This window comes from Ranitomeya imitator, chromosome 2 (assembly GCF_032444005.1).
Source record: "Ranitomeya imitator isolate aRanImi1 chromosome 2, aRanImi1.pri, whole genome shotgun sequence".
NCBI lineage: Eukaryota > Metazoa > Chordata > Amphibia > Anura > Dendrobatidae > Ranitomeya > Ranitomeya imitator.
Genome location: NC_091283.1, coordinates 373,116,538 through 373,129,668, shown reverse-complemented (window position 1 = coordinate 373,129,668; position 13,131 = coordinate 373,116,538). Strand labels below are relative to the sequence as shown.

At 42.8% G+C, this 13,131-nt stretch overlaps 1 protein-coding gene and 1 long non-coding RNA gene across 4 annotated transcripts in view; one reads left to right on the top strand and one right to left on the bottom strand.

The window, feature by feature from the left end:
* Window positions 1-13,131, top strand: part of LOC138663984 (oocyte zinc finger protein XlCOF7.1-like) — a 45,980-nt gene that overhangs the window by 16,432 nt on the left and 16,417 nt on the right. Inside the window, exons 2-4 of the mRNA XM_069750380.1 lie at window positions 12,289-12,430; window positions 12,560-12,739; window positions 12,822-12,945. Of these exons, the coding sequence (XP_069606481.1) occupies window positions 12,353-12,430; window positions 12,560-12,739; window positions 12,822-12,945 (382 nt within the window). The 5' untranslated portion in view covers window positions 12,289-12,352. The remainder of the gene's footprint in view (window positions 1-12,288; window positions 12,431-12,559; window positions 12,740-12,821; window positions 12,946-13,131) is intronic.
* Window positions 5,284-9,033, bottom strand: LOC138663983 (uncharacterized). 3 transcript variants are annotated; one of them, XR_011318268.1, is made up of 5 exons: window positions 8,144-9,033; window positions 6,933-7,977; window positions 6,429-6,793; window positions 6,002-6,082; window positions 5,284-5,794 (listed from the first exon to the last, which is right to left on the bottom strand). It is a non-coding gene; the product is annotated as an uncharacterized lncRNA (long non-coding RNA). The 3 variants fall into 3 exon arrangements; XR_011318267.1 differs by having other exon boundaries at window positions 6,002-6,793; window positions 6,933-7,056; window positions 7,859-7,977; XR_011318266.1 differs by having other exon boundaries at window positions 6,002-6,793.

Below are 13,131 nucleotides of genomic sequence, written 5' to 3'. Positions count from 1 at the left end.
TTATGATTGGGGCTTCAGAGTGACTTTTTGGAAGCAGGCTTTCTATTTTCTGGTTCAATAAGCAAGCGTTTCACTTTTCTTTGCAACTTAACTACTCCATCCATAGGAGGGCACAAGGTGTTAATTTGGCACATTGTCTCCATGAAGACTGCCCTTCAGCTGCGGCTCATTAATTAGCTCCTTCGGGTGGAGTCAGTCTGACAAATGAGATGTACTGTTCAGAGTGGAGATTTATCTGGAACTCTGATAGATTGCTCTTTTGCTGAAAAGTGTAAGTCTGGTCTCTTGTTTGGCACCTTCAGGCATGGCCTAGTCATAGTGCCTCTATGCATCATATTGAGTGCCACCGTGCATAATACTGCATCATAGTGCCTCTATGCATTATATTGAGTGCCTCCGTGCATAATACTGCATCATAGTGCCTCTATGCATCATATTGAGTGCCTCCGTGCATAATACTGCATCATATTGAGTGCCTCTGTGCATGATACTGCATTATAGCACATCTATGCATTAGATTGAGTGCCTCTGTGACTTCATACGGCATCATACTGTTTCATAGTCACTTCATGTATCATATTATATCATATTTCTTCATTGTTCCTATATGCATCATAGCGCTTCATAGTTACTTCATGCATCATATTGCATCATATTGCTTCATGGTTCCTATATGCATCATGGTGCTTCATTGTTCCTATATGCATCATAGCGCTTCAGTTACTTCGTGTATCATGTTGCATCATATTGCTTCATGGTTCCTATATGCATCATGGTGCTTCATTGTTCCTTTCTGCATCATATTGCATCATATTGCTTCATGGTTCCTATGTGAATCATAGCGCTTCATAATGACTCTGTGCATCATATTGCATCACTATTCCTATATGCATCATAGCGCTTCAGATTGCCTTTGTGCATTATATTCAGCATATTGCTTCATGGTTTCTATACGCATCATAGCGCTTCATATTGCCTTTGTGCATTATATTACAGCATATTGCTTCATGGTTCCTATACGCATTATAGCGCTTCATATTGCCTTTGTGCATTATATTACAGCATATTGCTTCATGGTTCCTATACGCATTATAGCGCTTCATATTGCCTTTGTGCATTATATTTCAGCATATTGCTTCATGGTTCCTATATGCATCATATTGCTTCTTTGTTCTTATATGCACCATAGTGCTTCATAGTTACTTCATGCATCATATTGCATCATACTGCTTCATGATTCCTATATGCATCATATTGCTTCATTGTTCCTATATGCATCATAGTGCTTCAAGTTGCCTTTGTGCATCATATTTCTCCATAGTTGCTATATGCATCATAGCACTTCATAGTAACTTTGTGCATCATATTGCTTCATAGTTCCTATATGCATCATTTTGCATCATAGGGTTTCGGTGCCCTTTGCAAGGCAGGGGGTATCATTAGTGTGCCGGGCTTGGTGCCTTTTTTTCGCCTCTGGCTGTGAGCCACTGGGTTAGACCTTCTGTCTGGTGCCTTGTCGTGTGGCCGCACATTGTATCATGGGCCTACAACTTCACATTTTTGTCTTGGGCCTCAACTCCGGATATGGAGTCCTTGTGTTTCTGGACCCAGATCCAGCTTCTGTTACTTCTTTCTTTACAACAGGGCTTAGTCAAGCAAACAAACAGATATGCTTGAATTGGCTTAGTAAAATTTGCATTTCTTCTGTTTGGAACAGATCTCTCAGGTAGGTTCTACCTTGAGTGCTAAAGGCAAGTCTATTACATAATTAGCTTTAAAAGATTACATACGTCATTTTGGTACATCCTATAATCCTATAAAAGGACATACTTCTGTCCTGGGAGCGGAAGATCCCACGAGTTGAAAGTAAGGGTACCGTCACACTATAACATTTCGATCGCTACGACGGTACGATTCGTGACGTTCCAGCGATATCGTTACGATATCGCTGTGTCTGACGCGCAGCAGCGATCAGGGATCCTGCTGAGAATCGTACGTCGTAACAGATCGTATGGAACTTTCTTTCATCGCTGGATCTCCCGCTGTCATCGCTAGATCGGTGTGTGTGACACCGATCTAGCGATCTAGCGATGCGATGCGTTCGCTTGTAACCAGGGTAAACATCGGGTAACTAAGCGCAGGACCGCGCTTAGTTACCCGATGTTTACCCTGGTTACAAGCGTTAAACTAAAAAAAAACAAACAGCACATACTTACATTCTGGTGTCCGTCAGGTCCCTTGCCGTCTGCTTCCCGCACTGTGACTGCCGGCCGTAAAGTGAAAGCAGAGCACAGCGGCTGTGCTTTCACTTTCACTTTACGGCCGGCAGTCACTGAGTGTTTACCCTGGTTACCCAGGGACCTCGGCATCGTTGGTCGCTGGAGAGCTGTCTGTGTGACAGCTCCCCAGCGACCACACTACGATTTACCTACGATCACGGCCAGGTCATATCGCTGGTCGTGATCGTAGGTAAATCGTATAGTGTGACGGTACCCTAAGGATTCCTTCCGCCTCGGAATGCTTTGCCCTAAGATATTAGGACCATCTACAATTTGCATAGTTTTAAGCGCTCCTTTAAAACACATTTGTTCAGAGCGGCCTGTCACTTTCCCTAATAAAAGTTATTTTATGTCTGTGTGTGTGTGTAGCCCATTCACTATCTCCATCTATCCCCCACCCCCTGAAGATGGCTGGACCATCATTGTAAATACATCATTGTAAATACACACCTGTACTTTGTATCTTCCCCACCTCATTGTAGATTGTCAGCTTTCACGAGCAGGGTCGTTTTATTTTGCTTTAATTATTATATGGTTATTACTTATGACTGTTGAGTTTGAAACTGTCTGTAAAGCACTGCGAAATATGTTGGCGCTATATAATAATAATAATAATAATAATAATAATCTTTATTTTTATATAGCGCTAACATATTCCGCAGCGCTTTACAGTTTTGCATACATTATCATCGCTGTCCCCGATTGGGCTCACAATCTAGAATTCCTATCAGTATGTCTTTGGAATGTGGGAGGAAACCGGAGTGCCCGGAGGAAACCCACGCAAACACGGAGAGAACATACAAACTCTTTGCAGATGTTGTCCTGGGTGGGATTAGAACCCAGGACCTCAGCGCTGCAAGGCTGTAGTGCTAACCACTGCGCCACCGTGCTGCCCAATATAAATATATATATATATAAATAAAGTTTATTGTTGTTGTTATTATTATTAATCCTTCCAAACTCCACATTTGGCAATCAGACAGATTCTTGTCCCATAAGTCTGTTGCGCTTTGTTTACCAGGGACATCAGCACTGCCTTCTGTACCTTGTGGTGAAGCAGCAGCACTGTGTCGTGTGGCAGAGGATCCCATACTGTACCTTGTGGTAAAGCAGCAGCACTGTGTCGTGTGGCTGAGGATCCCATACTCGCGGCTCCTAAGATAAATGAAACTGTATCCAGGGCTCTTATTGTTAAGACCCCATAGTCTCACTGCCTCACAGTAGATAATCTCCCTCTGTGATGAGGAAGAAACCTACTTTTCTCTAGCCATGGAATATGGTTACTCCCACAATGGCAGTCTGAGTGTATAAAGATCCCTGGGAAGATTGCCTCTTGGGATATGTATATGTGTATATATGCTGATATGGACAAATAAGATGACATACTTATAATGTCTGGACAAATGACTCGTATAAATGCAGTTTCGAATAATTTCAAGTGTCGGAAGATTTTACTAGCATCACCACCGCCTTCATCGATTCAGAGTCCAGACTCCATGTGTCTAACACCAAGTAAAACAGGAGTGATGATCCACGTTTCTTTCAGCGCTTCTAAAGAGAAGCCCGACGTTGGAAATGGCAGGAGATATTACCTGCCGGATGGTGTATTCCTTAGTTTCAACAATATATAACCCTTACTTGGGGTTAGACATCTAAGGATTTGGAATAGACGTGATCTCCTGGATGAGTAATGTGCGTACATCCCAATGCTCTGCCATTATCCATGTACTAACTATTATTGGTTTGATCATCCCGCAGTCCAGGACCTCTGTCCTGCAGGTCTCAGTGTAGTACGATAAGCTGGTCTGTAACCAGGGCTTAACCTCAGCCCAGAAGGACCGATGAAGGAACAGTCCTGTTATAGGCACATGCAGCTTATTATTGGTCGGTACAGTCCTCATGGTGTGTACTAACAAAAGCACAAGAAACAAGAGCCATCAAAATATCTGCACACCACCAAAGTTATGATAAAAATAATATAAGCTTTATTGGGAACATAATTAAAAACATCTAAAATCACACATAACCTCCGTGCAGATGCCCCTGTGAACACTGTATGCCAAAATATACATAGATATATAAACGTATGAAATCTTCCAGACGTGTCCCTGCCCTCTGCACTTAATATTATTAATGTAACTATATATAGTCAAAATTTGAAATGAACACGCTGTATACAACCATATAACAACAAATATGCACACAGTCAAGTATAATACAAGCCACACAGCATGCAAATAGCATGCAACACCCCACCATAATATGCAGCTTCCAGCAAAAAAACCTATGGACCCAGAGGAGCAGATAAAATAAACTGCCCTAGATATCCAAAGAAAGGGACAGGGGAAGATGTCCAAATATATACCCTGAAATACCCTGCATAGTCTGATCCTAGGAGTGGTCAAAAGGTGAAAATAGTGCTGGAGAAAGCACCATAGGATAAATCCTGCTGCAGGATGCTGTGAGGCTGAATAGTCACAGGGCAAATGCGACCGGAGGAGAAGCCCAACGCGTGTCGCTGTTCTAGGACAGCTTCGTCAGGGGAAGTAGTGCAAATACCCCCAATAGCGCTTAAATACCTTATAATCAATTGTGTGGTCAGGTCTGGTGTGTGGCTGGCAGAGCATGGGGGCCGGAAAACCGGAAGTGACTCACCAGGAAGAAGGGAAAATGAAAGTGTCCTGAATAACACACTGCACATGTGCCAATGGAAGGTCAAAACAGCTGAATGGATACAGGCAAAAAGCCTGAAGAAACGTAAGTGTTTATGACAGCGCAGCTCCCGGGAGCAGATGTGGTGACAGTCCTGCGATGCATGACTGTCAGCACATCTATGGGCACAAGAGAGGAAGCATACTTGTACAGTCCATAGAGAGAGGCAGCAAGTACACAGCAAGGAAGAGAAAGCAGAACAAATCCTATAAGATTAATATAGAACCAGAAGATTAAATCCTGAAAAAAGATTTTATGATTATGTACATATGTATACCAATAAATAAGCACATATATAGATCATAGTGTTATAACATGAAATAAATATATATATATATGTATTCCGGTGTGCAGACTTCATTAGAACATACAGTACATTGAAGACAGAATTAAATACTATCAAACTATGCTGAATCAGATTATTTCATCAATATATATACAGCATCCTCACAATATATATGGATAACACTTCCATGATATGATATTACACAGGATTACAGGCGGATACTTCAATTGTCCTGTTATGTAGTATATGGTCCAATGGGGAGGAGAAGAATTGGATCCCTCTCCCTTTCCCCCATATAATGTTCCATTTAGGTCCAGAGTCTTTTCCTCTTCTCCGAAGTTTTGTAAAAAAAAAAAAAAAAAAAAAAACATATAAATTCTTCTCCAGACTTCCATATCACAACCAGAGGGAGTCGATGCCACTCAATATGCTGTTCGGGAAATGCATAACTCTATTCCAAACGTCCACCACCACCGCAGAAATCCTGAAGAAGAATAGCCGAGTTATCCCAAAAAACCTGTAAAAAGGAGGTCCTCGTTAATTCCATGGGGCGCCATAGAGTGGAGCTGGTAGATCCAACGGGATTCTACCTGTAGCAATTTCTTATGCAATGTGCCACCCCTATCGGAGGTCCTCAGATGTTCTAAACCAATAACTCTAGTATTGGTATAACTCCCAGCATGATGCGTCAAGTAATGAGCCGCCACCGTAGTAAGGGTCTTACCTTTGCGTCTATCAGCCACCGCTGTATTGATCGTGGAAAAATGTCCCTGAATCCTCCGGCGCAGCTCCTGTGTGGTCTGGCCTACATAGACACGAGGGCAAGTACATATGATGGCATAGATAACATTAGATGTTTTGCAATTAATGTAGGACTTTAATCTATGTGGCGTCTGATCTGTTGGGTTAATAAAGGAATCTCGCGTGGGGTGCATATATGTACATACCGTGCAATTCCCGCACGGAAAAGAACCTTTCAGGACAATACCACGATTCAATTTATGAGTGGGCCTAGAATAATGGCTCCTCGTAAGTATGTCCCTAAAATTGGGAGCCCTTTTTGCGGTCACTAAGGGTCGTGGGCTGATCACCTGTGCTGTTTGCGTGTCAGCAGTCAGGATTCTCCAGTGATTGTTCAGGATGTCCCTTACCTGGTTCCACTGAGTATGGTATCCGGTAATGAAGCGCACAAATTTGTCCGTTTCCTTCTTTGTAGGGACCAGTAAGGTGTCCTGTGTCTGTATTTTTGCTCTCTGATAGGCCCGAGAGATACATTTCTTGGGGTAATTCCTCCTTCTAAATCTCTCTGTAAGATCATGGGCTTCCCTACGAAAATCCTCGTCATCGGTACAGTTTCGTCGTGCCCTGAGGAATTGTCCCCTCGGAATGCCATCCCTCGTATGTTTTGGATGGAAGCTACGATACTCCAACAGACTATTAACCGCTGTGGGCTTGCGATAAAGACAAGTAGATAATTTGCCATTCTGACATTTAACCTCAAGATCCAGAAATTGCACTGCAACAGAAGAAAACTGGTGAGTCAAAAAAATATTAAAAGGATTATGATTGAGGACGTCCAGAAATTCCAGACATTCCTCAATAGAGCCTGACCAAATAAAGAAAATGTCGTCTATGAATCGCGACCAATGCCGTACCTTATTGATGAAGAAATTGGAGACATAGACGACAGTGTGCTCCCACCACCCTAAAAAAAGGTTTGCAAAAGCTGGGGCGCAGCGCGCCCCCATTGCCACGCCTGATGTTTGAATATAGAAGGTTCTGTCAAATAAGAAAAAATTGTGTCTCAAAACAAAGTCTAATAAATCAATAATGAAGGAGTCATGCATTCTGTCAGAATTGGTTTGTTGATCGAGGAAAAACATGATTGCCTGTAGGCCATCATCGTGACTGATATTCGAATAAAGGGATTCCACGTCACAGGTAACCATAATCTCCCCTGATGATAAATCCAACCCTTTGTATATGCTGATAAAGTGTGAGGAGTCCCTAATGTGAGAAGGCAATTTAAGCACAAATGGCTGTAGAAAAAAATCAATGTAAATACACGCCTTCTCACACAGACTCCCAATACTAGACACGATAGGTCGGCCTGGGGGTTTATTCAAATCTTTGTGAACCTTGGGTAGCATATAGAACGTAGATGTAGTTGGTTCCTCTACCCAAATAAAGTCCCGTTCCTGAACACTGATAACCCCCAGTTCAAAAGCCCTATCCAAGAGAGCTCTCAATTTCGTAGAGAATACCCCCGTAGGATTGGAGGGGAGTCTTCGATAAAAATGCTGGTTACCAAGTTGTCTAATTGCTTCCTCGAGATACAAGCTATGGGGCCACAGGACAACATTACCCCCCTTGTCCGCCTCCCTGATCAAGAATTCTTTATTTGACCGTAGGTCAGATAGAGCCCGTCGTTCCTGAGTAGTCAAATTAGGCATGAGGCCTATCCTAGGGGGGAGTGCTTCAATATCCTGTTTGACCATCTCGAAGAAGATTTTGACAGCTGGTATAGTGGACAGGGGTGGACACACAGTGGATTTGTTCTTGTGAGGAAAATTACGCCTACCTGTGTTAGATTCACCCTCTTGTAGGAGCTCCATCAGATCTTGAAAAACTCCATGTTCAGTCTGATCAAGAGAGGAAATCGCCTGTGGTTGTATGTGCAAAACCTGGAGGACGATTTTCCTACAGAATAAAAAAAGATCCTTGATCAAAGTGAAATTATCAGCCCGTTGTGCTGGTGAGAAAGTCAGACCCCTGCTTAATACTGCAGTTTCAATAGGTGTTAGTTGGTGTTGAGACAAGTTGACAATCTGCAATGAATCATGTTTAACCCGAACATCAGACTCACCATCACTGTTGGTTGATGACGGGATCACTTGCGTTGTTTCATCCGTTTGTTGTGATATGGAGGTCTGTATCCCCTGTTCCTGGTGATCCGAGTGGTTAGGTCTACGTCTCCTATGCCCACGCCTAGTCCTGGTCCTGGTTCTGTGTCGCTTTCCGCCGAGGACAAAAAATCACTCGAAGACGGACCCTCAGTGGTTGTGATGTTACGGGAGGAATTTGTTGGACCTTGTCTGGTTTTAAGACCTCGACGTTGATTGCCTTGATGTCCCCACTTATAGGCCATATGTTGATCGAAGTCCAATTTATCCCTCAAAAATTTTGCTCTTTTTTTATCCATAATCTCCTTGTCATACTTGTCCAATCCCTCTTTAAGTTTGATTTTAAAGGGCTGGATTTGTGAGACCTCATCAAATTTACTGAGGCCATTTTCCAAATCCCTGATTTCTGTCTTTACCTGCACCAAGAGTTCCCTATCATGTGCAATAAGCATGTTAATTAGAATTTGTGAACAGCGGAGTAACCCCTCCTCCCATGTAGTGCGAAAAGCCACCGAGGGTTCCCATGCTGGAAAAATAGGTATCCTCAAACCTCTAGGTACTAAATTCAATTTCAAGTATTCCTCCAAACACCGAATGTTCCATAATAATCTAATTCCATGTTTTTGTGCTGCCATAAGATCCATAGATAAACGCGCAAAATTAGAATCTGGACAGTTACCAATAGTGTCCACAAATGCCGCAGAGGCTGAGGCCTTCCACGCCGCTTCCCTCGCCTCCCAATCCATACCACCCACAAGGGACCAAATAACCACACAATATATATTTTATATCAATAGATCCTCACAAATATGAGGAAATAAGCTACAGTAAGCCGTGTGCTGCCAAGCAAAAGAAAAAAACACCACTGGGTGTTTAAAAAACCTGTAACATATGGGATAGCTGACGCACCACTTTTTTTTTTTTTTTTTACAAAACTTCGGAGAAGAGGAAAAGACTCTGGACCTAAATGGAACATTATATGGGGGAAAGGGAGAGGGATCCAATTCTTCTCCTCCCCATTGGACCATATACTACATAACAGGACAATTGAAGTATCCGCCTGTAATCCTGTGTAATATCATATCATGGAAGTGTTATCCATATATATTGTGAGGATGCTGTATATATATTGATGAAATAATCTGATTCAGCATAGTTTGATAGTATTTAATTCTGTCTTCAATGTACTGTATGTTCTAATGAAGTCTGCACACCGGAATACATATATATATATATTTATTTCATGTTATAACACTATGATCTATATATGTGCTTATTTATTGGTATACATATGTACATAATCATAAAATCTTTTTTCAGGATTTAATCTTCTGGTTCTATATTAATCTTATAGGATTTGTTCTGCTTTCTCTTCCTTGCTGTGTACTTGCTGCCTCTCTCTATGGACTGTACAAGTATGCTTCCTCTCTTGTGCCCATAGATGTGCTGACAGTCATGCATCGCAGGACTGTCACCACATCTGCTCCCGGGAGCTGCGCTGTCATAAACACTTACGTTTCTTCAGGCTTTTTGCCTGTATCCATTCAGCTGTTTTGACCTTCCATTGGCACATGTGCAGTGTGTTATTCAGGACACTTTCATTTTCCCTTCTTCCTGGTGAGTCACTTCCGGTTTTCCGGCCCCCATGCTCTGCCAGCCACACACCAGACCTGACCACACAATTGATTATAAGGTATTTAAGCGCTATTGGGGGTATTTGCACTACTTCCCCTGACGAAGCTGTCCTAGAACAGCGACACGCGTTGGGCTTCTCCTCCGGTCGCATTTGCCCTGTGACTATTCAGCCTCACAGCATCCTGCAGCAGGATTTATCCTATGGTGCTTTCTCCAGCACTATTTTCACCTTTTGACCACTCCTAGGATCAGACTATGCAGGGTATTTCAGGGTATATATTTGGACATCTTCCCCTGTCCCTTTCTTTGGATATCTAGGGCAGTTTATTTTATCTGCTCCTCTGGGTCCATAGGTTTTTTTGCTGGAAGCTGCATATTATGGTGGGGTGTTGCATGCTATTTGCATGCTGTGTGGCTTGTATTATACTTGACTGTGTGCATATTTGTTGTTATATGGTTGTATACAGCGTGTTCATTTCAAATTTTGACTATATATAGTTACATTAATAATATTAAGTGCAGAGGGCAGGGACACGTCTGGAAGATTTCATACGTTTATATATCTATGTATATTTTGGCATACAGTGTTCACAGGGGCATCTGCACGGAGGTTATGTGTGATTTTAGATGTTTTTAATTATGTTCCCAATAAAGCTTATATTATTTTTATCATAACTTTGGTGGTGTGCAGATATTTTGATGGCTCTTGTTTCTTGTGCTTTTGTTAGTTTGCATTATTAGCCATCAGTCTTGCACCCCCTTTATATATTATATCTGCATATTGCAGTGGTGCGTCAGCTATCCCATATGTTACAAGTCCTCATGGTGTGGTGGCTGTGACTTTCACCATATTTTGCTGGGCAATAAGGTTTTCTAACCCTATTCTGGGGCTGTGATGTCTATAAGTATCTATCACAATAAATAACTTGCTGTGGTTCATCATTGGTTTTGGAGTACAATGGGTATATTACACTCTCTGCTTCTGATGCTTATTTCGTTTACCACATTTCATACTGAAATTGGCCATTATAGATGTATATCAGACACTACGGTGATTCTCTTTGCGGATATCTTTTGATATCTATGGTTTTTCTGATCTTTCAGATCATTTATATATCATCTAGTCTGGTTTTCGGCTTGGACTTTGATTCCTGGCTTCTGTACCCACCCTGGGAGAGTTGCTTTGGTATTCTCCATGGTGCTGGCCTGAGGGACGTAATGGAAAAAGGGAATTACACTTACCGGTAATTCGGTTTCCAGGTAGTCCCTCAGGACAGCACCCATAGTTCCCTCCCTTATGTTTCTCTTTTTAGGCTTGCACGGGATTAAGCTACTGGCAGATCGTTCTTCTTTTGGGTAACCATGGCACGAAATTAAGATGGAGCCGTTAAAGGGTTTATTACACACGTGTTTGTAAGGGCACGTTTAGACCATTTATTTCCATCCTTCGGTGGTACTTTGAAACAACACTGGAGGGTGAAGGTGGGAGGGTCCTTTTAACCTCTCTATGATCCTGTCCCGCTATAGGTCAAGGAAGGACGTCCTCCATGGTGCTGTCCTGAGGGACTACCCTGAAACCGAATTACCGGTAAGTGTAATTCCCTTTTTCCTCTATTTGTTCCACTCCTGGTTTTGGCTTACAAATACTGATGTAAAATACTGACCAAATACTGCTAGGGTGACAGCAGCCTTACAGCTGTGGGTAGATCGCAATTCCACCTGTGGCTGTTAGGGGCATATGACAGCTGATCAAATCACCTGTCATGTGCCGAAGATGCAGGCTCAGCACCGAGCCTTCATCAAAGGGGGAGACGACATATGATGTATATATGTCATATGTCGTGAAGGTGTTAATATTGAGCAGAATTAAGTATGCTGATATCCCCCTACATACAGTATGAGCCTCTCCCAGTCCCCCAATATACAGTATTGGCCCCCACATAGTCCCTCAATATACAGGGTGAGCCCCCACATAGCAGTCTATGTGCTGGCACACATCCAATACACATGCAACAAACAAAAAGAACATACACTCATCTTACTCTTGTTTCCCCAGCGCTCTGCACTGATCTCCAGTGCACTGTATTTCCTCACAGCCGACACAACTTAGTGATGTAATCGTGTCTGCTGTGTCTGTCGCACATGCTGATTGATGAAAGAAGGTGCCAATGTCCCCACCCTCCACTAATGTATATTCTTCACTGCTATCAGCATACTGACGATGCCGATAGCTTTGATATTGAGAGGCAGGTGTGGGAGGGCATATTGCGGCCCATGGACCACTGTTTTCAGCCCTTCAGATGACTTGGTCAGCAGGCCAGACTTGAAAAGCCAGAAGCCAGGATGTTGCCCTAGGGTGAAATTTCCCCAGGTCTGTTCTAGAGTGACAATGTGCCATTTATGCTGTCAATCAATTTGTGGCCAGAAGTTAGCCATAGCGTCTATGACTTCTGCTAATTTTCTCCCTATTCAGGTTCATACAATATTGTATCCTGTGGAGATCTTCTATAAGAATTTCTCTACTTTACCCATCAAGGATGGCTATGGACAGAGACAAGATGCTGGAAAGGATATTACACCTCACCCTAGAAATCCTCTTCCAGCTTACTGGAGAGGTGAGAGATTCGGATGGCGTGACATTACATCATTCTTATCTATGGGAATAACAGATGGACAGAACTGGCAAGGTGAGGACTCTGGGAATGTCTGTAGTGAGATTTATTAATGTGTCTCTCCATAACCAGGATTACACAGTAGTGATGAAGACCTCTAGTGAGTGCTGTCAGGCCACTGTGTCTGAGGGATGGGGAAGACCCTTGAGCCCAATCACGGGGCCTCCACCTCACCCCATGAAACATAAGGTCATCAATGACCAGAAGATCCTAGAACTCACCTACAAGATGATTGAGCTGCTGAATGGAGAGGTAACACTGCTGGGAGTTCTGGGACATTATACAGTAACACTGAAGGGGATCGGGGAGATGACAGTATCATTGTTTGTGTCAGGTTCCTATAAGGTGTCAGGATGTTGCTGTCTATTTCTCCATGGAGGAGTGGGAGTATTTAGAAGAACATAAAGATCTGTACAAGGACGCCATGATGGAGGTTCCCCAGCCCCTCATATCACCAGGTAATAGCTATGAAAATATATATATATCTATATATATAATTGTCTAAGGGTTTTTCCGTCTGTCTGTCTTTCTGTCTGTCTGTCTGACTGTCCTGGAAATCCCGGCTCTCTGATTGGTCGAGGCCGCCAGGCCTCGACCAATCAGAGACCGGCACAGCATCGACGTAGAAATCCCGCGTCTCTGAT